The sequence below is a fragment of the Vanessa atalanta genome, chromosome 8, assembly GCF_905147765.1.
Source record: "Vanessa atalanta chromosome 8, ilVanAtal1.2, whole genome shotgun sequence".
Lineage (NCBI taxonomy): Eukaryota > Metazoa > Arthropoda > Insecta > Lepidoptera > Nymphalidae > Vanessa > Vanessa atalanta.
In genome coordinates, this window is record NC_061878.1 from 837,480 (window position 1) to 863,018 (window position 25,539).

The 25,539-nt window shown below is 32.3% G+C and overlaps 3 protein-coding genes across 4 annotated transcripts in view; 1 reads left to right on the forward strand and 2 right to left on the reverse strand.

The window, feature by feature from the left end:
• The window catches only part of LOC125065572 (BAG domain-containing protein Samui), a 29,535-nt gene extending 15,626 nt beyond the window's left edge, over positions 1 to 13,909 (reverse strand). The window contains exon 1 of one of the 2 annotated variants that reach the window (XM_047673256.1): positions 13,742 to 13,909. In XM_047673256.1, coding sequence (XP_047529212.1) covers positions 13,742 to 13,765 — 24 coding nt within the window. In that variant the 5' untranslated portion in view covers positions 13,766 to 13,909. Of the gene's footprint in view, positions 1 to 1,815; positions 1,843 to 13,741 lie in introns of those variants that run through there. The other variant, XM_047673257.1, reaches the window with a different exon arrangement.
• A 671-nt stretch (positions 13,910 to 14,580) lies between these two features.
• LOC125065834 lies at positions 14,581 to 20,778 on the forward strand. The gene is made up of 5 exons (XM_047673681.1): positions 14,581 to 14,926; positions 16,884 to 18,313; positions 18,625 to 18,829; positions 19,320 to 19,495; positions 19,802 to 20,778. Exons 1-5 carry the CDS (start codon positions 14,803 to 14,805, stop codon positions 20,687 to 20,689), a joined length of 2,823 nt encoding a protein of 940 aa, XP_047529637.1. The 5' UTR covers positions 14,581 to 14,802; the 3' UTR covers positions 20,690 to 20,778.
• A 900-nt stretch (positions 20,779 to 21,678) lies between these two features.
• Positions 21,679 to 23,391, reverse strand: LOC125065751 (39S ribosomal protein L12, mitochondrial). Its single transcript, XM_047673549.1, has 3 exons — positions 23,201 to 23,391; positions 22,738 to 23,014; positions 21,679 to 21,941 (listed from the first exon to the last, which is right to left on the reverse strand). Exons 1-3 carry the CDS (start codon positions 23,260 to 23,262, stop codon positions 21,738 to 21,740), a joined length of 543 nt encoding a protein of 180 aa, XP_047529505.1. The 5' UTR covers positions 23,263 to 23,391; the 3' UTR covers positions 21,679 to 21,737.
• Positions 23,392 to 25,539: the final 2,148 nt, after the last annotated feature.

Here is a 25,539-nt window from a genome sequence, read left to right on the forward strand (position 1 = left end):
TTAGAATATACGCAGAGAGCATATCAAATTAATCGAGACTCGGAACACAACGGGCAATACAATTCCTTATTCAATGAACAAACCGATCGACATGCAATAATACAAACCATTCCAATAAATTATAATAAAGGGGCATTGATACATCGCTTTTTTATTTCGTGTTGGGTTTTGAAATAAAAATGTCATAAGGCTGCCTGCATGGGTCATATAAAAATCTTTAACATGTTTGTCCACCAAACCGCATTGGAACCCGCGTGGTATAATAAACTTTAAATTTCCGTCTAAAGAATAGGAGGCTTTAGTCCACTAATGGGAAATTTACATCTCGTTCCTTCTACTGCATTTCTTACCGGGCTCTTTCGGTAGAATCGACTTTTCGTACTGGTGGTACCTTTACATTTAATTCAACACTGTGACATGTCGATTCAAAGTGCTTTTATGAGCCTACTAAATACTATTTTGATTTAATATGCATTGCAATAAATATTTCAATTTCGATATGGTTTAAAGTTTAGTTACTAGTCCTCATTTCCCAAAAATATCAGTTAGGCGCTTAAGTCTTTCTTCCCTTCCACTAAAGATATATGTACATTTCCAAACATTACATTGCAAGTTTTATATATATCTTTTTATTTATTTTTTATTTATTCTTATGGAATCATCATGAAAAGCAAAACTAAATTAAAACTATACGGTAACATAATAATAATAAAAAAAATCTGTATTGTATGTAAAAATTGTTTTGGTGTAATTTTACCAATAACTTATGACTGATAAAGAATTACTCTTTAAAAAATAATGTGAATAAAATTACTCGACAAATTAGTACTCACCATTAAAATTACGTCAAGTCGCTAGGAAAGTTTGCCAGTTCTAATTACGGGCACATTTCGTTATAAGTATCAAGCAAAATATTTTCAGAAAATTCAACTTGATATTGTTTTATCTTGACATTTTCTCTAGACTTGATATGCATTTAGTGAAACTAAATACGATTTAAATTAATAGCTCGTACACAAATCTTCAGCTATCCAGTGTAAGATCCGAAGGAAAACAGACCGCAATAAACAACTGTCTCAATCTGTTTATTTGGAATGAACATGAAATGAAACCTAGAATTTGAAATTAAAAATCACGACTCTCATATTGATATTTTCTTTTGGGATGATGAATTAATGAGATAAGGATGCTAATGATACCCCATACATCCACATCTGTTCAGGTATTTAAAGTAAGGCTTGTACAAAGAAACTCACATACGTATCCAGTAAACATTTCCAGCACCCAGATTTACATTCCTTTTGTTTAGATTGCCTTGTAAAAACTACAAAACTCAAAGTGTATATAATAGCATCAATATGGCCACTATAGAATTATACCACAAACAGTCCTTTCTAAACTCAAAATACTTCAGGGTTAATCACTAAACTATAAACGAGCTAACTGGGGCGTACGTAGGAGGCCCTGTGTCTGAGAACTAAATACCAGCGTTCATTTAAAATTTTGTAACACATAAACACATTGCGTAATAAACAATTATTACTCCTAGTTCTCCATAGACGGAAATCTTCTAATAAGACATATCGAACAGTTCTATAATCCAAAAAACGTTGCGCCATTACCCAATTATGATGATGACACAATAAAAGAGACAACAGTTATCATCGTATAATAAAACCATTTCTTATGAGGATCTAATACCGCGGTTTATTGAGCATAAATATTAATTGTTGGCAACACCACAGGCGGTGATACCAACTAAACACTCAAAACGAATATATTGTACGATTACTAACAAACTGTCATTGTACTCACGTTTCGCTTCATTTTCAAACTTTCATCATCGGACGTACGTACGAGTATATAACAATATTGTCGTTTTTCTTTGGAATTATCTTAATTTTTTCGATAAGTCGCCTCCAGCAGAGCTCACTCGTTCGACTCTGCGTTTGCATGCAAGGTGGGTGGGTGAGACGTAACCCCGAAATAGAACTTTTGGAATAACTCTACACAAATTATATTCCTGCGTCACTGTTGACGAGCTGAAGATCAAGAGCAGTCGTATATCGGAATGTCTCGCGTCTATGATATACTTTTGAGTATTTTTGACGCTCGTACATTTGTAACCACTATGATCCTCAATGCACTATGAACATTTGTAACCTAACTTAAATACTTACTCTAAAATCAAGTTGACATTAGGAAAAGTAAACAAATAAGACTATTTATGTTATATTCATGAACAGACCATGAAAGTTTAAATTGATATTAATCTTTTTTTTTTGTCGACGAGGTCTCAGCGGGACACGTGCACACCTCGCATTTCTTCCTCGACACGTGCAGTAAAAGGCGAATCCTTGGGCCCACAGACGTGAATCATTAGCGCCTACGCGTGCTTCCATCAGAGTGATTGGTCGACATCGTAGTTCTTAACTAACCCATACTGCAATAGCGCAGCGTAATTTACGTTAGGGCCGTACCAAAGACCAATGGTATATGAATTAATTTAACTTTTATGAAAATTTAAATTTTACATATTCTTACATGTGCCATTGGAAAAAGATAATCGAATCATTACGCCTGTTAAATATTCAATTATTTACCTTTTAAAAACTATATAACTGGAAGAATATGTTGGTATATATACAGTGTACTTTGTGTGAAAAACATTTCTATAAAATACTATATGTTTTGACTGTTCAGAACCTAATTATTTAGATAGATAACTGACATGCTTAAAACAAACAAGTTTTATATATCGTGTCAACCCTACTATAGCGGATAAATATATTATTGTATCGACCATAATAATGAATAACGAGTTACTATTGCGCCATTGCCGGATGACCGCATGTTATTATAAATATTAGAACAATCTTGAAAGCGAAATCGTTATTGGTCGTAAAGGTAGAGTTAATGTAACATTACTTCAGGTTATTGCGGCTCCGGACTCCTTAACCTCATTCGTATGAAATATGAAATATCATACTGCAACTTAATTCAAGTACGCCGTTTGTTTGTTTATTTATTTATATGAAGATGAAGATTCGGTAGTTGATACGACATAATACTTTTAAATCTATAAGATCACTGCTGTACATCTTTCTGTTTTACCATTCAATTACTAATAACCTTGCACTTAAAATTCGTAGAGCTGTAGAATCCGAACTATTCCACGACAAATCATAATTATAGTTATTATGTGTTGATTCTTACGTAACTTAGTAATTTATTACGTCTTTACAGTTCAAAATGGCGTCGCAAACGAACCTATTTTAACGATTTAAAAACATAATGCCACGTTAACATTCGATTTTACTTTACTAATTAAGGTGTTTTTATTAATGGTGACAAGACGGAACTGCATATAATTTGTGCTCATGAAAATACAAAGAGACTTGAATTTTTGGTGAGATTCGTTACTACAATCAAAATCCTTTATTAACTAAGGAGGTTGGCAATGCATTGACGATGGCAACGTTGAGGAGAGGCGGAAATATTTTTGTGAGAACAGAAGGGGTTAGTTCCAAAAGTTGTGTGATATTATTAAAAGACATTATCATTCTAGCAATCAATTTAAATTTTATATAGTAGTCAATAACTACATATTTCATTATTAATATTATAAACACATATTCAAATAATATTTTATAGTTCAATAAGTGTATTATAAAAATGACTAAAATAAGAAGGCCCTGTGGCACTCCAAGTGTTGTTGTTACAGCGTTTACAGCTCGTTGACTCGTTGATTTTATTGTGAGTAGTTTTTCTTATAATCATAATGGAGTCTAATATGATAAAAGTGGAAGTAGCTCCTGTTGACACAGTCTGCCTGTTACGCTTTCTAGGCTAAACTAGTGAACTAATGTTGATGAAATTTTGGTACGAAGCAAGCGTGAACCAGTTGTAGTTTAGGAGTTGTATGCAAGTAATTGAAGTACTCACATCACAAACTGAATTCATGACGGGCGATGACGCGGGTTCAGCTAGTATCGTATAATCATGAATACGTTTCTCTTCTCTCAAGTTTCCGTCTTTGTCATATTTTTATACTATTTATGACATTTATATTTAAATTAACTGTCATGCTCTATTTAGATATTTGCAATATTACAAATGTAATATCAATGCGCTGCCAACCGCTAGACTAAGTTGTAACGTTCTTTGTGTCTGAAATTACACTGGCTCACATATAATAAAACTCGTATTGTTGTCTTGCGATTGAACTGACGAGTCCGATTCACAATGGACGCTCCCAACATTTTTCTGCATCGAATCTGCATCAATCTGCCAAAATGACTCAGTTGATATAAAACGTGGATCATTATATCAAAGCGCAGTTTCAAATAAGGTACCACAAACTATTCGCGTACATAATTTGCGTGGTGTTAACGCTTGTTGACTTCCAGGCAGGAGACATAACGTACATATATAATTTTATTTAACTAACATGACTTTAATATTTTTAGATATTGAAAAAGAATAACTACTGAATTTCTTGCCGGTTCTTCTTGGTAGAATCTACATTCCGATCCGGCGGTAGCTTTACTTTAAATAGTTTGTTAAATGACGATTCAAAAGTGCTTGTAAAAGTCTACTTGAATAAAGTATATTTTGATTTTGATTTGTATTTCGACGATGATCGATACGATTGTTAATCTCGGACTGGAATTAACGTGGCGTAATATGCTCTAAGACTTCTCAATTGAAGAGTCATCTGATATGTCAATGATAATCATAATATATACGATGTCATTAATGAAATGTAATACGTACAGATCACAACGAATATTAACAGTTTGTTAGTGATAAAATGGTCCTAAGTAAGCCGTGGGCTGAATAACAACTAAGTAGTCCGTTACGTGACGTGGCAGGTAGGAATACTAATATAGGTATGAAAAATATTCGTGTCATGCTATAATTATGTCACGCGATTATAATGCAATGTGAGACGATTATAAATCACACCAGATCGAATCGCGTATTGTATCATGAGTATATCTTATACATATTTATACCTAATATGTTACCTTAATCTATATATGTATTGTAAAAGCGAAATACCACTCAATGATGAAATTTCAGAAACTAACACACCTACAAACTTAAAATTTGGCAGGTAGATTTCTTATAGCGTGTAGACATCCGCTATGAACGGATTTTACGAATCACCACACCTAAAAGGGTAAAACATGGGTTGGAAGTTTGTTTTTTATAAATTTCGCGCGGGTAAAGCCGCAGGTTCAGCTAGTATAATATAAATTATACAAATATTTCCTTCTAAGCGGTTGAACTGATTACGTCATCAGATTTTTTTTTTTTATTGAATCCAAGATTCATAAAATAGAAAGAAGAAATATATTAAGAGAGACACCTAAAGTACTTTAAGCATCGACTTTATAAGTTTCAAAAACTGCAATGATTTCGAAAGATATTTTTTTTCGACAAAAAATAATATTACCGCTGAAAACAAATTTAATGACGGAATATTTTTTAAGCTTCATTATTAATCACTATGTAGTTATTTTAGGCTTTATCCTAGATTGTTGGCATAGATAAAGAAACTTCTTACAATCTACAAATTTTAAAACGTTCGGCTTCGTCGTTATATTTCGTATTCACTAATCACTGATTAATAAAATTTTTTACTCTTCGTATTAGTAAATTGTGTCGAATACACATTGAATAAATACGATTTTGTTTGCACAAAAATATTAAATACTGTTGAATTATTATTTAATAAAAATTAAATATAGTGCAACTGAGTATATTCAAGTATCAAAAATATCGCACCCTTACTTATGACTTTTGAAAATGTTTTCTTTGCCTTAACAATGTGCAGACTTTTGTATAACATGGATTTTCTCACGCTACAAACGACCATTGAGAATACGTCGAATCAAAATATGGGGTGGGCACAAATAAAAGGCGCGATTACACTTATAAGCAGCAGCAGTAACTACAGTTTATATATTCTCTCTTAGTATTTTTTGGGTATTTCGTTTATAAATGGATTTTTTTTAGTTAAATACGCATTGTAAATGAAAAATGTTTAGGTAGGAACCATTGACGACTTCAGAATATACAGTTGTACTTATTTGTCATACATATTTAGTAATTGAGAAACGGAAGCAGATTAGTGATAAAATCGAACGACTTATATGACCCATATCGAATCGATTCATTGGTTATTAAATGTGTCTCGTCTAGCTAATAGACATCGCCTTGAACTTAAATAATTATATGTGTGTATATATAACATCGTAATATACGTAAGCTGCCATGCTATATACACCCAGCATAACTTTTTCTTTAAAAAAATTAATTTCTAAAAAAATTATCTTCTTGTTCATAACATTTTGTTAATTAACGTCAAATTTTATTGTTAAAAATTATTTTCCGTTTCAGTGAGTTTGAAAGAAAACGTTTTTAATACTGTCACGTGCCTAGATATGTACAAGCTTGTTTTATTTTTGTTTTCGTTCATTGGAAAAAGTGATTAGCTTGTATGCAATAAATATTGTTGATGAAATGGTTCTTTATAGTAGTAGATAGTCCAAACATTATAATCATTTCAAAATGAAAACAAACGAGTGGGCTTCCTTTTATAGATTGATGTTGCTTAAGTTTGTCTTGAAATAGACGGCCGAGCTTCCAAAACAATTAACAATATACGAAACGATTCGAACATCTACTACAGGATATCTTAAAATCAGCCTTCTTAGTTCACAAATGTTATTGAAGCAATGAGGCCTCAATTCTGCCGCGTGCAGTAAGTAACACGTGACTTACTTATTTGCGATCGTTAATGAGAAAGCAGCCACAAAAATACCACTTCTGAAACTCCCTTTATTGAATACCGTTTATATCTGTAATAGCACGTGCCTACCGTTAAAACCAGAATATTTGTATTAATACCTACAGTATTACTGCATGATGGTGGAATATTTATTGATCGGGTGTTAAAGCGTATATAGGGGTTTAAACATGAACCCTTAACCAAATTTAATTAAGAAAAACAAATAAACAATACAATGCTAATAATTGGTATATACTTTTTGTTGTTTTTTTTTTTTAAATAAAAATAGTACTTTTTATTTCGAGTAGGTACATTAGTTCTAAAATCTTATCGTTATTCGTTCGTTGTGTGTGTACCTCAACCATTAATTGATTTTGATGAAAATTTCGTTAATGAATGAGTTTGTGTAAGGTATCATGTAACTTTTCTTTGTATGTGTGTTTTTCGTTTTGTGAAGACTCTCATTCAACCAGTGGCGAATCAGGGACGGAGAGCTAGATATTTATAAACGAGTTCAATACGGAAAACAAAAAATAATTACTTATTCCACGATTGCAGATGAAAATTAAAATGTTCACTAGTTTTTTTCAAACAATATCTCGTAGCAATTCACGAAATTCAAACGAAAACGACTCCTCTGAAATATCTATCGCATCCGCTGCGGCAAAAACCGACACAAGTGTGCGAATTTGGCACACAGATACATGTGTTACTCATGCATTTTATATTTATACTTTGTTTATATATAAGTATAATTATGTACAGTTGCTTTGTAATCTCATTTGAGAGTGTAACTATTGGGATTCTTGTCGACTCTGTCCAGCAGATAAGTAACTGTACTTTCCGAATCCTGTAAAGTGATGATTTAAAAGTACTCACGAGAAAGCTACACAACAGCGTATGCGTATCTAATGCAGTAGTGCGATTCAGTTCGTATCTCACTCGTGAAATGTTGACAATCGACTTAGTGACACGCGATTTTGATACTTGTATCCTATAAATTTTATTATTTTCATGACATTTTATATAGTCAATGTTGTATATCAATTTCTGAAATTCCAAACTCGTGTTATGCGGTCAGTTTCTTTACAGAAGAGCTCTACAGTGATTGCAATACCGCGTCACACGAAGAACTTGACACGGTGACAACCAACGAGACACTGGAGTACAATTTTATAATGACGATCCATAAAGGAGAAGATGATGAGATCATGGACAGGCTGACCGACCATCTAAATCAGTCTAGGAATCAAGATTTCGACTAAAACATTTACACGAAGGTGACCACTGGCACACAACACGAAAGAAAAAAAAACAAAACATTTTATACTGATATTTGAATACTGTTTAATACTACCTGGAAATGAAAACATGCAGACATAGCAACCTCATTTAAATAAAGTATAATTTGAATTGAATTGATTACTTACGGGGATTACCCGAAAGCTACTCATAGTGTATAAGTACGATTCGCGTCACCTGTTCAAAATATAGACCAGCGAATAAAGACTCAAAATTGAGTTTTAAATAGTACTTATGACAACACCTTATGACTATTACATTATAAAAATATATCTAATTAATAATAATGTGTTGGGCAATAGACAGAAATGAGAAAACGAAGGTAGCGGACAAAAAGCCGACAAAAGCCCATGGTATGCTCAATTTGAGTTTATAATGCGTGCAAGGCCAATGCGTGCTCTGCGGCGAAGGAAATTAAGAATGACATGTGTAACAATTATTTACAGCAGGAAAGACGACTTCAACGAGGTGGCGCGACTCTACTATATGCGGAAGGGAACCGAGAACTTCCTCGCACCTCAAGACGGATCTATACTCTGTTCCAACGAGAACGGAAAAAAAACAAAATAAACATCATTTGACAACAAATTGACTCGGATATCATTGGCCGAGAGCTTGATTAATCAATTATATCTTCTGGAATCTTGGATGTAAAAATGAAGTGGAAATAAGTATTTAAGTGCAATCGTGTTGAATTATAAATAAAGATATATTGATCATAAACTCTTAGTAGTGCACAACGTAGCTCAGTTATTAGCAAATCGCATGAAATACGTAAATCTAAGGTTTGTTTATCTTTTTTCCTACTTCCATTAGAATAGGCTATAAGTTCAACAGTCACCTGCGATTGGCTAATTATGACACACAGTGTAGTAGCGTGAAGGATTAACCTTCGAAACTTAAACATACAACTGCCCAATAGTGGAAGATTTAAAAAATGTGATCTATATTAAAATTATATAAGCATTTTTTTATCATAAACTATCTCTACTATAATTTGTCAGTCAGATATATTATAAACAAAGTTGTAATAGATTACAGATGTCGTAACATGCGTTATAATTAATTTTATTTAAAACATTAATAATTGTATTAACGCTAACTTTTATAATGAAGTCATTGACCCATTGTTTGTTTACATTGAGCTCACGAGCGATGCCAAGCTTCTTAAATTAAATCTCTGTATTATCAATCTTATATAAAATACAGGAACATGAACTAGAAGTAAGGAATATCTTGTATTAGAAATAAGAAATTAATATCCTCCTGACCGATTTCAAACACGGGGCGAATCTCAGGCAAAATACTCATCTGTGTATGGTGCACACGTGACTGCACAAACACAAGTGCCCTCTCATTTTCCTATGGGACGGCGAACCAGATACGAGAACCGGAAAGACTTAGGTTTATAGAAATATTTTCTATTAATTTAAAAATAAATACTGGAAAAATCTTATATTTTATTTTCCTGTTACTTGAATGTTTACCAAAAACTAGTTGTTAATTTTGATATAGTGATTTCAGTCTGAACATTGTTGTGTATATTATTTTGTTAGTTTTTTATGGCTTTAATTTTTGAATAGCAGTAACCCTATTTGTTCTCTGTGAACACGCATATTTTGATAAGATCTATATTGGTGTATAGTTGGTTATTTGTGTTTATCGTTAAGTGTTTTGAGTGACAAATGAGGAAATAAATAAATAAACCACGTGTGTAATCTAGAATTCTAGAATATTCAGATATCTGACTAAACCATTATCAAGTACAAAGCAAATAGGTTTGTCTACGGTATTTCCTGTCATGTACAGACGGGACAAAAAGTGGTATTTATCTATTAGTACAAAAAATCTATGTACGCAAACAAAATTTCAAAAGAAATTCTCTTAAAATCAACAATTAGTTAAGGCAACATTAACAAATTAGAACCGATTCGCAACCGTCAGATAAATGTTAAACTCATCATACAAGTATTGTCGAGATAAGAAAGAACATTGACGTCTACATTACATTTTCCGTGGTGCACCACGGAAAATGTAATGTAGACGTCAAGTAACCGAATGTCAAAGCATTTGCTGTCCTTTTCTAATCCTGTAACCTCATATGCGTAATTCTCGCTCATTCAAGAATACACTGAAGTTCGCAACTAAAATCGACATATAACTATTCTACTATCTTCTTACCTGGTCATAGAAAAATCTGACAGTTTTATTTGTCCTTTTAACGGTTAGATAAGTTAATTATTAGTTGAGATTTCGACGACTGAACAATCAGCCTTTAGTAAACTATATTATTGATAGTATTAACATGTTGTATCATGTCAACAGTTGAAATTTTGAGACTCGATCGAGGTACAGAATGAACACATTACTTGGTGGGATAGACCTATTCGCTCGAAGGCGAGAACATTTTTATTTTAAATTATTATTGATTAGTATGAGTGAGTGAGTGTCATTCGTGCTTTCAAGATATCTTAGTATTGCGTGAGATGACTACGAGAAAAGACAGCAAAATATATAGAAATTAGATTATATTTTTTTATATATAATTACAAAATAATTTATTTAACACCTTCGAGCGTGAAAAGATATGTAGGGCTCTCGGCAAGCCCGTATTATTTGTCATATATTCTACCGCCAAACAGTAATACTTGATATTGTTGTTCCGGTTTGAAAAGTCAGTTAGCAATTGTAACTACAGGCACGAGGAGCATAACATCTTAGTTTCCAAGGCTGATAATGCCTTGGTGATGTAAGATATGCCGAATATTTCTAACACCATGGTCTATAGACGGTGATATCGATTCACCATTAAAAAAAAAAAATAAGATTAAAAGAAAATAATTTTAATTCGGGTTATGAGAATCGAGTAACGACTAATAAGTCGATATAAAACATGACAATTGACATGACATGACATGCTAATGACATGGCTATTAACGTATATCAAGTGTACTCAAGCAAGCATTTCTCTATATATGCATATAACATACATTTTTGTATGTCACCACTATGTTATTTACCTTATTTAAATTAAATCAACACGCTTAATGATTAATTCCTACCCTGAATGCGACTTGTTGATACCTCTATTATATAGATGAGGAAAGTCAGTACGAGATCTCGAGACGTCTTCAAGGCGAGCTATAATATAACTTAGGCAGCTACGAGGCAGATGTCACTCACCTTAAACGTTTCAATACTTTTATGCGATGCTCAGACTGTGTAATACCAGATATGGGTAGTGAATAAATATGTACAGAATTCCTGATAAATTTCGAGAACAATGGAACTATCGGTGACAACAAACAATATATTGCTTTATTATGTACGCGAAGTTTTTTGATAAGAAAAATTACCTATTTATTATCGGGGAATTGATTATATCATTTTTTTTTATTACAAATTTTCACAAAATCGCTTGTCCATACTGCGTACAGGAGAGAACATTTCTTACAACCACTATATTTTTCGTCTCGTTAGCTATTGCTTTAATAAACCAATAGCTTCACAATCATTACAAAGTAATTTTACGTGAAATAGCCTAGTACATGATATTACTCGTCGATTTATTTTTATTACAACATCATTGGTTTTAAATAAGTAAAATGCAAACTATAATGAACTCTGTGGGATGATGAAAATTAAGTCACAACTCAAAAATTTTCGTTTAAAAATTAAAATAGAAAAGCATATTGAAAATTGACAGTAACTAATCAATTTGGTACACTTCTAATGATACTGGCATTGTCATTAATATAAACAATTATTTATGACTGGTTAAAAATAAAGCATAAAAAAGTGCTGGCTATGAAATTGTCAAAAAAAAAACTCTGCTCAGAGAACTGATGGTTGTGGATTTAGGACTAAGTAAGCATCATTGACAATTCACTTGAATGTGATTTTTATCAATCGTATTAATCCATCAACTCCCATTGAGGCAGCTTAGTAAATAAGAGGATGGGTGCGACTCCACCTAGCATTGGGACATTTACATACCATTACTTTTGCAAATATATATTTCTTTTAAAATACTCTGCAATTATCATGAAATTTGAAACCAAAATTTTCAAAGTTATATAAAACTTAATTACAGAGAATTAAAATGGACGTTTTAGCATATGACTGTACATTAACGCAAACAATAACACTGGAATCTGTATGACACAATCACCTGAACATAGTTATTCTAAGAAAAACATAACAGAAGGTCATGTCCACAGATAATAAAACATCCAATAATGAAAATATGTTGCCACCTGTCAGTGTAATGGAATCCTCTCGCATGATTAATTACTTGACATTATGAACAGACTAGATATGGAAAAATTTTATCGTTTGACTTTGGTATAAGTTAAATTTGATGGTCAGAGGAAATTAAGAAACAGCATTCAAATGACTTCTACTATAATTTCACATTAATCTTTTTTCTGTGTCTGACTAGTATTGATCAACTGCAGAGCTTTTGCTCTAGATATAAGTGTCAAGCAAGTTATTTCTAACACACTATATACTGATAACTTAACTTTAACATACAAAAAATCTAATGTAACAGAATTCAATTAAAAAAATTTCAACCAAAAATACTTTTTTTTAAATATATTAATTATAGTATTAAATGTAGTTAAAGACTATCTCTTAATCTTTATAAACCAAATAAAACATTATATAGTTCTAAATATAATATTTACAATTCCTTTAGTAAAATTGCTATCATTAAATCAATGTCAGACTTATTAATTTAAAACATAAACCACCGAACAAATTTGATATAAGTTTAAATGAGAGAAAAATTGTCAATTTTAAAATACCTTTACATAATATCTTAAGCCAAAGAGGTTTTATCTGGTTCATTTTAAGATCCTAGCTAATTGGTAATTTTTTTAAACCAAATCTTGAAATAATTTAAAAAATTTGTACATTAAAGACTTGATTGATCTGAACCAGTAAGCAGCAAATAATGGATTCATTATTTTATATAATTAGCATAAATATTTTATTGCAAATATCCTTAGCCGACACCAACACAAGTTGCATAACATCAGAACAATATTTAACATAGTTGACGACATAGTTAAATTGCATTAGTAATACTTCTTAAAAAATAACATACATACTTACTTTGTTTAATTTTTGTAGTATACACAGTATCATACTTATATTTATTATATAAGTTTTTTTTAAATAAAAAGTATGTATATTTTTTAAATAATAATATAATAAAACTAACCTCACAAACAAGCAGTTAGATGGCACTCAGGAGCACTTGTGTTATAGGCAGGCTTCAACTGTCCTGTGAAAAACCATATCAAATGTTTGCATATCCATTAATATATCCCATATTAGTGTATAAAAAATAATTGCTCATAATTATTAAGCAGTCAAGGATACTACACTTGGACTCATGCCAGGTATCTTGTACTGAAGCGAGCAAAACTGAATATCATCGATGCAATTATGGTGCAAGCACGACGATGTCAAAATAATTCGAGAGATTAGTAAACAAATATGGGATGAAGGCCAAAAATTTATTACATAATACCGATTATAGACAAAGGTGTTAAAAACGTGCATAAAAAATCATGTGCAAAGCAAAAAAACTAAACGATGTTAGATATCAGATAACAGTGATAAGAGACTCACGAAACTTCTTCCTCGAAGGGGCATTTCACTCACAAACAATAAAAATGCACAGTTTTACACTAAAAATTAAAATTTGCTGAAAGAAACAAATTCACTCGTGTCACTACAATAGTACAATTTCTAAACAATTTTAATCCGTCTCACTCGCCGTTCTCAGCAGATAAACTTTGACAAAACTATTCTCCTTTCTAGAACAATCACATAAAAATTCCTTTCCATGCATGCCACATAAAGTATGATTTTAGTTCGAAAAAAAAAATAAAAATAAATAATTTAATTCAGTATACCTTTAATAAATAATCTATTTATTAACATGTGATTGATAAAGAGAGCTTAAATATAATTACTTAAAGGACAAAAAAAACTTAGCGTTATTTAGTATAATATTATAGTTAAAGTTAATCGTTTTTCTTTACGGTTTTATAGTTTTATACCATTGCCTTTTCGACAAACGATGAATTAAAATAATAAATTATAATTGATAATGTTGAATTGAAGCTAAATTGCTAAAACGTGGTGTTTATATACTGCTTCGTTGAAGCAAGCAGAAAAATGGCGAAAACATCAATATATATAATACGCTTTTGATCACCACTCTCTAAATTTATTAGCTAAATAATTTTATTCTTTGTTATTTAAATGAATTTTCCCGAGATAAAAACAATGATTAGCAATTATTATATAATAAAATGCAACCTTTACGAAAATATGTATTTTTATTATCTTGCGTTCTTGTTAATGTCAGTACTTAATGTCAATTGTCAATTGTCATTTGTCAATCCTAATTCGTATGTAATGTAAATTGTAATGCATATTACTCTTTGCTTTGAAGCAGTAATTATAGTCTCTATGCTATTTAATGTGAATCAAGTACTTTAATTGTAAATTTCAGTTAAGTGTATTCTTACATGCGCATTACGAAAATTGTAATTCGTATAGACATATATTTATTTTTGAATACACTTTTCAAAATAACATGGATTAATTTTTTATGAAACTGATAAGTGTATTTGTTATATACGATATGAAATATTGACTCAAGTTATCATAAAATTATCATCATGGAAAATGTTGTGATACAAAATAAAATAAAAATTTTGTTTGAAAAAATATCAGATCCTAAATATGTTATGAACAATTATTATGCAGATCACTTCTTTATTAAAATAAATTCTTCTGATCCAGGTTTGTAAAATATTATAATTTTTAATTTATAAATTATTACTTATGTGCAACATTTTTTCAGTTACAGGTAAAAAATGTCAAACTGCCTCTTTAAAGCCTCTTATTTATTTGTTTATTCTACTTTAAAAACAAGTAGTTTCTATATGGAGTAATTTTATATTAAGGTGTTTTGTATTTTGTTTATTATTTATTATTATTGAATATACCTATGCCTGAACTGAAATAAATTGTGTAAAAGTACTAAACTACATTGTTACCACATTTTTAATGCTAAACATCAATATGGAAAATGGCATGATTCTGTTTGATGGCGGAGCCCATAATATTAAAGTCACAAAAGATTTGATGGTGGCTCTTTTACAACTTATACTTTATATTTCTGAAAAAGAAGAAATTATAGTCATATAATTATAATATTTTGAATTTTTATTTTATTTACTTTTGTATCAAATATAGTCTATTCCATAAGGAATAAAAATAATGAACCTTAGATATATGCCATATAATTTGCTAATAGCTCAGCTATATTGTGCACTACTAACTGTACTAACATATCTTTATTTATCACACAAAACTATTACATTAAACTAATCATATCTACTTACATACAGTTTCATCGACAATTAAAATACAATCAAATATATCTTAGATTATTAGATTTAGCTCTCGACCAATGATATTGCATCAATTAAATGTCAAATTTTGTTTATTTGACTTATGTCTTCTTGTGGTTGGAATAGTCAATAGGTTTGTAGGTATCTATTTTAAATGTGATGGTTATCTTCATTTAACTTAAATTACAGCTTAATGCCCACATCTCTACATAGGTTTAAAATTCCTTTACAAATCAACAAAGCGCAGCAGCATTATAAAAACTTGATTTATTTTACTTATGTATGCATAAGTAAAATAAATAACATGGTTAAGAATAAGGTAACTAACTGGTTTGCTATCAAAGCAAGATCATTTAGAAAACATTGTGATACTATATGGAGGTATAAGTATTTGAAATGGGATATTTACCATGTTTAAAATTTAAAAATCTTATATGGGGGTAAACACAATGACAGGCTGTTAAAAGATAACATGAGTCATGGTTCTGGTCAATACTAGAGACTCCAGAAAATTTTATTCATCAACACCAGCAAAGATAATGCCAGTTAAAATAAAAAATAAGTTTAAAAAACCAATCTATAAAATGCAGACAGACTAGTCAGCAGAGTAGTCAGATTTTTCAATTTTATCATAAAATACAATTATTTTACTAGTTTCATCGTGCCTAAATTATTTTGTACCAGTCTGGATACAATTTACTATATCATCTTTGAAGGTTATCATTATGGGTACAATTTTTGTGACTGATAAGTAAGTTATAATCTTTATGTCTCGCCCATTTCAAACATTGCTGTTACATACATAATGGCATATTGTAATTGTAATTTGTTTGATGTGGGTGAAATAAAATCACTCTCACATATGCCAATATGTAACAGACGTTTTCGCCACATAGTCGGTGTAGCGAATTATATATTATGTTAGCAGTGGTTGGAGATGACCAAAATTGTAAATGGGCAAGATCAGGGCCCACATATTCTAGAAATCTAGTGAGAACCATATGTGCTGGAGGGTGGTCCTATTAATTATGCAATTTTTGTTTTGTAAAGTATGAATGAATTGATTAGAAATTATGATATGCACGCAGTAGCACGCTTTTAATTAAAGCAAGTAATTACTTGCTTGAATTCAAGCAAGTCGAGCAAGCAAGACCAGACTTGTACTTTTCTATTGGCACTACTATTACTATTCTATTGGCATAAATGTTCAAAAAAGCCGTCAAAGAACGTTTGGTTTTTGTAAAATAATAAAAATAATCTCACATAGTTTCATTTGCTATCTTCGTTTCCATGTTGAACAAATCACCTTAAAAACACACGTAAAACTTAGTTTTTTGTTTCAGATGTAACCTCTTTGAAAACATGGCCTTTATTGCCCGATTTAGTAATAGAAGCACTCAGTCACATGGATAAATACCATAATACGGTGAAGGTGTTTCTCACAAGAATTTTAGGTGTGATCGCACAAGGGGAGGTACACTTTTCTAAAATATTTTCAAAAAAAGGTGACGAGATCGCCAAGTCGTTCAATGAGATAAATTCACAGAACATGGATTCAAGCTTGAGAGTAGCCTACATGGAAGTAGCTCTCTCTCTTGTTAATCATAATTCTGGTATCGATTGGCTCTTGGGAAGTGGGGTCTGGAAAGAAATACTCAGTCTGTGTAATGAAAATCGCACCGTTTTTGTTGTACGCCAAACCTATAAATTTGCAACTCTATTTCTCTGGAAATTAAACAGCATAGGAAACGATGTTAGTATCAAAGAGATACTGGCTTTCATTTTAAAACCGATTTCAAATCACGACTTTATGAGAATAGATTCCTTAACCTGTGAAGAAGAGGATGTTATTTGTAAGACACTCGAGCCAATGTTTCAAATACTGTTAGCGGTTGTGAGTTATGAAGATCATATCAAAACCCAAAGTTACATAATTGATTTTTTGCTGAAAGATTTCAAAATGGTAACATACTGCTACGTCATCGTGGATAGGTTACGGAGAGAAGACATCATTCTACTTATTACGAAATTTCTATTTTGGATGACTATAGGGAAAATATTTCTTGTAAAACCCATGGCTCTCAACGTGGAATATAGTCGTGAAGATTTAATGGAACTCAGCGTCAACTATTTTAACACTATACATTTTCTAATTCAGCGTCGCTGTGCAACACTGATTTTTGATTTCTGCAATGCATGCAATTTGATATGGGGCTGTATTTGGAACAAACCAAAACCAGCGATGTGGGAGCTGGATGGTAGAAAAGTTGAATTACAGAAGCAACTGTTGGTGATTTGCCTCGTACCATCTGTAGTTTATGCAACTTATAAGAGACCATCGGCTGATAAACACGACGCTAGAGTTAACGATATTCTTGCGAAGATAATGGATTCATCTTGTGAACATACAGCACGAACTGCTTATGCCTTGAGAGATCTGATGATGCAGCTGGATATACAATCGACTACATTACAAAGTGTTAAGCGCTTGACTTGCTTAAAAGATAATTTGAATAATGAACAAGCAAATTTGGTATTCCAAACTCTATTCTACGTTTTGCAAGAGTATAATCCGATAAATGATAATGGAGAATTGAAGACTGAGGAAAATGATGAAGACGATCAAGAGAAAGTGCTCGTGATGACATACGTCTTGGACTCGTTGCTGTCGCTTGTTAAGAACTACAATATAAATTGGCAAGAGAGCCTCGAAATCCTATGTCTTTACAGCGTTGTTTTCAAAGTTTTGAAGCGACAGAATCTTACATGCAAGGTCAGTGAATAAATTGATGGAAACTGTATTTTTTTTAAAACCATTGCATTTAACAAGAATATAAATTTAGATTTTTGAGTATTGATAGAAATGTTTGAACTCAAGAGTTATTGCTGTGTTCAGACTTTAATAATTAGTATGCCAGTGTAATTGTAGGCCCAGGGGACATTATGTCCCTTGTGCCTCTCTCTTTATATCTTAAATTATTCGGTTGGCAGCGTACTCAAATGTAGGAAGGTAATCTTACAGTGCATGGGATAAAGTGACAATTTATCATATTCGTCTCTTTAATTCCTTTTTTTCTTATTCAGTTCGTAGTGACAGCATTAAACGTAATAACAATAACGGTTAAGAAGTTCCTCCCGCCAAACCTTTCTTTGCTGTTGGATGCAAAGCCTGGTTCGCCGATGCACGAGCTCGGGAAACTCATTTATATGAAGATGCACGACTTCCACTGGGAGGTGCGAGATTCAGCGCTTGAGCTGCTGTATGTCTGTACTGACATCTCATTCATAAGTAAGACAAATCTTCATTTGTTATATTTACGATATTCATATATTTAAATTGCAAATATGTATGTAAACGAATTTAAGTATTACCTATTTCAAATGCTGTTAGGATAGGTCCTTCTGAAATGGAACGTCGTATGACGTTAATGCTGGAAGTACGTTAACAACTACCAAAGTTATTTTAATTACGTCACCATTTGTCATAAGGCTATATCTGTACTGCATATAGATTGTACTTTTTGTATTTGTTGTATACTTCTCCTCATTACTTTCACTATGTCGCGTACTAGGTATTTTTACCATTGGATAATATTTTATAATGTCCTCCAGTAAAGTTAGAAGCCTACTTATAATCTCATTCTATATTTATTTATCTAATATACAAAACAACTGCAATTTAGTTTTTTTGTTCTTAGTTGAACTTAAATGTATGAATAATTTAAATATATACGTATGTAATGACATGTTATTATTAAAAATAAATATAATTATTACAGAGTTTCCTCCATTCCAAAAGCAAATTATCTCCAATGATCTAATAAACGTGGCGATGACGATGGCGCTGAACGACCACGAGTACTACGTGCACGTGTCCGCCCTCAAGTGCGTGGGCGCGGCCAGCAAGGTGTGCCCGCTGTGGGAACACCTCAAGGGGCAGTTCCCGGACATACAGGTGCGACGCCTCAGCGACATTATTATGACTCTTAAGACTTCATTTTATTATTCCACCATGGCTAGATACATAGTAACACAGGTTCTCTCACTATGTTTGCCTTCACACTGACCATCGAGTGAACACAAATTGTCAACTTGAAAATTCAGTGTAGCTGGTCAGGTAGCAGGTCAAGAACTCAGTTAAGATCACTTGTCGCCTCATTGTATCGACTTGCACCTTCATTTTGCAGCTCGGATCTTATTTCTTTTATTACGTTAAATAATAATTATGTTTTTTGTTTTTAATTGTATTTTTTGTTTCCAGGAGCAACTTCTATCAATACTTTCAAATAATCCGGAAGGCATCGTTCGCAAAGAAGCCTGCAGTGTTCTTTGTGAGATTTATCAGAATGTGAAATTAAACCGTAATTTTAAGGCTACCCTATATGATCATATGGTGTCTGCTGCGCTAAGCGACTTTCATTGGGAAGTTCAGTTGACTGCACTCAAATTCTGGAAGATTGTTATACAGTCGTTACTAAACGATCAAGGCATGCTTGATGGTACATTCCCTCCGGTGACATTCTCCAGAGAAACCCGGAAAATCGTCACATTAAATCAGACAGAAATCCAAAAACGTTTAATGAGAATCCTTGAAGAACTCGCGGCAATCGGATGCCTTACCGTTCTACTGAAATTGCTTCATGATGAGACCGAAGTGGAGATTATGGACGCCGCTTTTACAATAGCTACGGAACTATTAGATATCCTCGATAGATATAAAGTTCCAGAAAGTTTGACTCCTAGCGAGAACGAACCGAAAAATGTTAACGATTTGCTTAATAAAATCAAACTGGATAACATTAATGTTGAAAATTGTGTCGTTGAAGAATCAGATAACTCTGAGAAAGCAGAAAATGTAATCGAAAGCATTTTAAAAGCCGACGACATCAATTTATTGGCAAATATATATGAAAGGCACATGAGTTTGCAGCCAAATGAACCAAACAAAACAAGTGTAAACCGGACGAAATTCCTAAGATTTGCATCGCCATTTTTATTTGTTTCTTTCATAAGAAGTAAAGATTTAAAAAAAATTATCGAACAAAAACATAATTGGAAGCATGGTATCAAAAGTCTTTCATCATTACTGGATGATGTTTTAGGTATATATGAAGTTAATGATGAGATTAACTCGTTAGATTGTTACTGAGATTATGTAATTTAGTAGATTAGTAGTTGGAATACAAAGAATATTTGAAAATATATTTTCTTGAATATATTTAAGCCTTTGTTCATTGGTTTGATTTTTATAATTGCTATTGATCCTAAATTTCCAAGATCTTATACAATTGTTATAGAAATAAATCTGAAATTACTTTCTACCATATATGTTCTAACACATTTACCTCTATCTGCCAAAATCTTCACATCCTTACAGCTGAATCTGTGGTTATATTTTTAAAATTTATAGTAATGCTGTCGATCAAATGGTCCAAGTGGTTATAGACCAATGTCTATAAGCAATGATAACCAACAATTTCTAAATGCCAATGCATGCAGGAGATAGGATGTTCATTTAATGCCAATGCAGTAAGAAATTGTTACGTATTTCTTACATAATTAACTTACCAACCATGGAAGCTAATTTAAATTTATTCATATATTTCATTTGATACTACCTTATATTCTCACTATTGAGTACTCACTCTTGTTTATTTATGATTTACACTATATGATTATTAATTCAGAGTACTCAGGCATAGACCTCTAGATACTCTAACCCTGTCTAGGCCAGACCATAAGTTTAGAGGGCCCTGGGCTAACACTACTTAGGGGCCCACCTAAGACATAACTGAACATAGACTTGAAACCATATGACCTGTTTCATTTAATGAAGTTATGGATTCTTCAGCATTATCATCTTTTGACTTTGACTAGACTTAGTTGGGGCCCACTTGAATCCACGGGACCCTGGGCTTAAGCCCAAAAAGCCATATGGTAGATCCGGCCCGGGTTTCTAATCAAAAGCCATGACAATTTTAAAACTTTACTAGTATTCCTAACACTCCTGTGATTGGAGCTGTTTCTATGCATTACTAAAAAATGGTATCAGAACTAGAAGACTTTGATAAAAAAGGTAACCATAACTCAGATATCATTTTGAACCTTTTAATCTTAAGTAAAAAGAATAAATTGATTTTAATATTTTAATCACTAATTTAATATACATACACTAAAATTAAAAATCATTTCTATGTCTAATCAATTTCTATAACAGCACCAACTTTAGTTAAAGCCTCTTTTAATTTTTCGGCTTCATCTTTAGAAATATCAGCCTTAACAACTGTAGGTACACTCTCCACAAACTTCTTGGCCTGCACTAAATTGTATCCTTCTAGAAGACTCTTGACTTCTTTGATCAGTGCCACCTTCTGTTTGTCATCGAATTTAGTCATTTTAACCTGTAAGCATAGAAAAGTATATATTATACTTTTAACATTGAAAAGAGCTGTCGGCAAATATCTTGATCACTTTTCTAGTAGGAGAAACTTTGAATATTCATTGTAACTTATGCCGAGATAGCCGAGATGGCCCAGTGGCTAGAACGCGTGCATCTTAACCGATGATTTCGGGTTCAAACCCAGGCAGGCACCACTGAAATTTCATGTGCTTAATTTGTCTTTATAATTCATCTCGTGCTCGGCGGTGAAGGAAAACATCGTGAGGAAACCTGCATGTGTCTAATTTCAACGAAATTCTGCCACATGTGTATTCCGCCAACCCGCATTGGAGCAGCGTGGTGGAATATGCTCCAAACCTTCTCCTCAAAGGGAGAGGAGGCCTATATCCCAGCAGTGGGACATTTACGGGCTGCTAATGCTAAAAAAATATGAATGTCCCATCAAAAATGGTCAAATGAATCTATAAATTTCTCAAAACTATATAACGTCTTTGGAAGCTGTAAATAGATGAATTGATTTCCAACAAACAAAAAATTGGTGGAATGTATGTTAATAGTAAAGATATTTGCAAGTTATTATAGGTATGTAAAGATATGTTTTGCGAAGAAAAAATATATTATGATTAGGTGCAATTCTGAAATTATATTAAAATCAAAAACAACATCTTATATAGCTAAAAATAATATTATCTTTCTCACTACAAAAACAAACTAGAAGCACCAAGATGATTTTATATTAATATTTTAGGCTCAAATATATCTTATAAATATTTTCTGAATCAAATTACTGTACATACTGTAAAGCTTGTCTTCACAGCCTTTGGTGTAGCTTCCTCCTCTTCTTGTGGAGGTGCTACCATGCCAGCAAAACCTCCCATTGGCATCACTGGTGCATCGGGAAGATTCAACCTCTTCTTCAAAACTTGACTAAGTTCTGACACTTCCAGTAAGTTTAGAGTTGTTATTTCTGATACTATTTTTTCAATTTTAGCAGAGACTGGTTTGTCTACACCTTCGGGAGGCGGTATAGTAAGAGGATTTATTGCTTCCGCCACCTCTTGATGTAGGACGGTGCTGAAAACATTTACATTACTCAGGTACCAAAAAATTACTTGCTATTAATAACATAGCCGTACAATTTACAAAGAAGATACGAATTTATGTAATTCATTGAACAGTTAATTTAGAGTTTATCAAGTCAATCGAATAATTGTTTGATTATTAAGCAATACATAACCTATAAATAAGATTTCTATATACCATCGCGAGAATGAACGCCACTGACGTGAGGGAAGTGATCTTAATAATCTGATGCTATTCATAATGGCTCAATTGAATAATATTAATTGTTTAATAAATGTATTTCTAATTATTGATTTTCTTGACACCGCCTGCTTTTTCCAATTTTTATTAACTTTTCTACTCATTTACCAAAATAGCAACACTAACAAGAACCACTGCAAGTAGGCTTGCCACTTCTAAAAAATTAGGAAATAAGAAACCCGTTCTAACGGCCCAAGACATATATTTTAAGTAATATTTTCTAAAGTTCTCTACTTTGTTATGTTTATAATTTAAAATAGCTCTAATATTTTTTTATATGAAATTTAATTCTACCACTTGACAGTAATGTTTTTCTATTTTGTTCGTTTAATAGTCCTTTGTAGGTATATGTTAAAAACCATTAAGCCTCAAAATATATTTTTCTTGCCCCTCAATTATATAATTATACATACATAATTATTTATAAATCAACATAGAAACATATGTTGGTGTTTGATAAACTATTATGCTTATTCAAAACTATTTAATCACTTCTTAATAATTGACTTGTATTTTATCATCGATATAATTGTATAATATTTATGCTAATATTTGTCGAGAACACGTCGACGAAAATCGCAACAAACTTGTGTTATTATATTTTTTCAACCACATTGCAATCAATTTATTAAACAGACTAGTAGAACCCAAGGCCTTGCAACTTGTAATGCGATTTGTGAGAAAAATACTGCAAGAACTTGTTTTGAAACCTTGATACCTTGTCACTATATTTAATAAATGTGTCCTTAGTGGCGTGTTTCCTGACCTCATGAAACATAGTAGAGTATTACCAATATTTAAATCAGGTAGTACATCAGACCCCAACAACTATAGGCCCATCTCTGTACTACCAACTCTTAGCAAGATCTTTGAAAAGTTATTACTAAATCAAATGCTAGTACATTTTAACAATAACAAGTTGCTACACAAGAAACAATTTGGATTTACAAGGGGTCGCTCGACAACTGACGCTGGTGTTGAGCTCGTTAAAAATATTTACAGGGCCTGGGAGGAGTCACAGGATGCCTTAGGGATATTTTGTGATTTATCTAAGGCCTTTGATTGTGTGCAACACGAAACGTTGGTCAGGAAGCTACGTCATTATGGAATTAGGGACACTGCACTCAGTCTTCTGATTTCGTATCTGAGCAATCGCATTCAGAGGGTTGATGTAAATGGAAAGAGATCTCCCGGGTCTCCAGTTACTGTGGGGGTCCCTCAAGGATCAATTCTTGGACCATTTCTCTTCCTTGTTTATATAAATGACCTGCCACATCTCCTAGGTGATAAACTCGAGATAGTATTGTTTGCTGATGATACTTCTTTAATTTTTAAAATAAAAAGACGTCTTTCAATATATGACGATGTGAACAATACTCTCTCTGAAATAGTAAATTGGTTTAGTGTTAATAATTTAATGTTAAATAGTAAAAAGACTAAATGTATTAAATTCACTACTCCCAATGTAAGATGTGTCAAAACGAGTGTACGTTTAAACGGGGAAGCATTAGATGTTTTAGAATCAACAGAGTTCCTTGGTATGACAATAGACTCTAAGCTCCAATGGGGCCCCCATATAAATAAATTGGCGAATAGACTTAGCTCTGCAGCCTATGCGGTAAAAAAAATTAGACTTTTGACTGATGTGGATACGGCACGCCTTGTGTACTTCAGTTATTTCCATAGTATAATGTCGTATGGCATCCTACTCTGGGGTAATGCAGCTGACATTAATACTATTTTTGTACTGCAGAAGAGGGCTATTCGTGCAATTTATAACCTGGTCCCAAAAGATTCGTTAAGAGGTAAATTTAAAGAAATTAAAATAATGACTGTCGCTTCTCAATTTGTTTTTGATAATGTTATGTATGTACGCAAAAACATAAATGATTTTCCCAGAAATTGTGACGTACATTCTATTAACACTAGGAACAAGAATAAACTTGTTACTCCAAGTACCCGATTACACAGGGTTAGTAACTCTTTTTTGGGGCAATGTATACGTTTTTACAACAGGATCCCAGAAAACGTTCAAAATTATTCAATTATAAAATTCAAAAGAGTCGTTAAAGAGCGTTTGTGTGCTAAAGGATATTACAACACTAATGACTTTTTAGTTGACTGCACACCTTGGGAATGAAATGATCGCCTCCAGGCTGTTTCAAACAACTAATATATACTTATCATTGTACCTACATGGAAAATGGTTAAAAAAAAAAAAAAAATATATCCCGCTGAGTTTCTTTCGCCGGTTCTTCTCAGGTCCGAGGTGCTAA

Excerpts from the sequence above, each read along its gene's own strand:
- LOC125065834 (XM_047673681.1), top strand. The coding sequence starts at position 14,803 with ATGGAAAATGTTGTGATACAAAATAAAATAAAAATTTTGTTTGAAAAA. Across the intron at positions 18,314-18,624 it reads GACAGAATCTTACATGCAAG|TTCGTAGTGACAGCATTAAA; the intron begins GTCAGTGAATAA and ends TTTCTTATTCAG. Across the intron at positions 18,830-19,319 it reads TACTGACATCTCATTCATAA|AGTTTCCTCCATTCCAAAAG; the intron begins GTAAGACAAATC and ends TAATTATTACAG.
- LOC125065751 (XM_047673549.1), bottom strand. The coding sequence starts at position 23,262 with ATGAATAGCATCAGATTATTAAGATCACTTCCCTCACGTCAGTGGCGT. Across the intron at positions 23,015-23,200 it reads TGGCGTTCATTCTCGCGATG|CACCGTCCTACATCAAGAGG; the intron begins GTATATAGAAAT and ends AAATGTTTTCAG. Across the intron at positions 21,942-22,737 it reads CTGTGAAGACAAGCTTTACA|GTTAAAATGACTAAATTCGA; the intron begins GTATGTACAGTA and ends CTATGCTTACAG.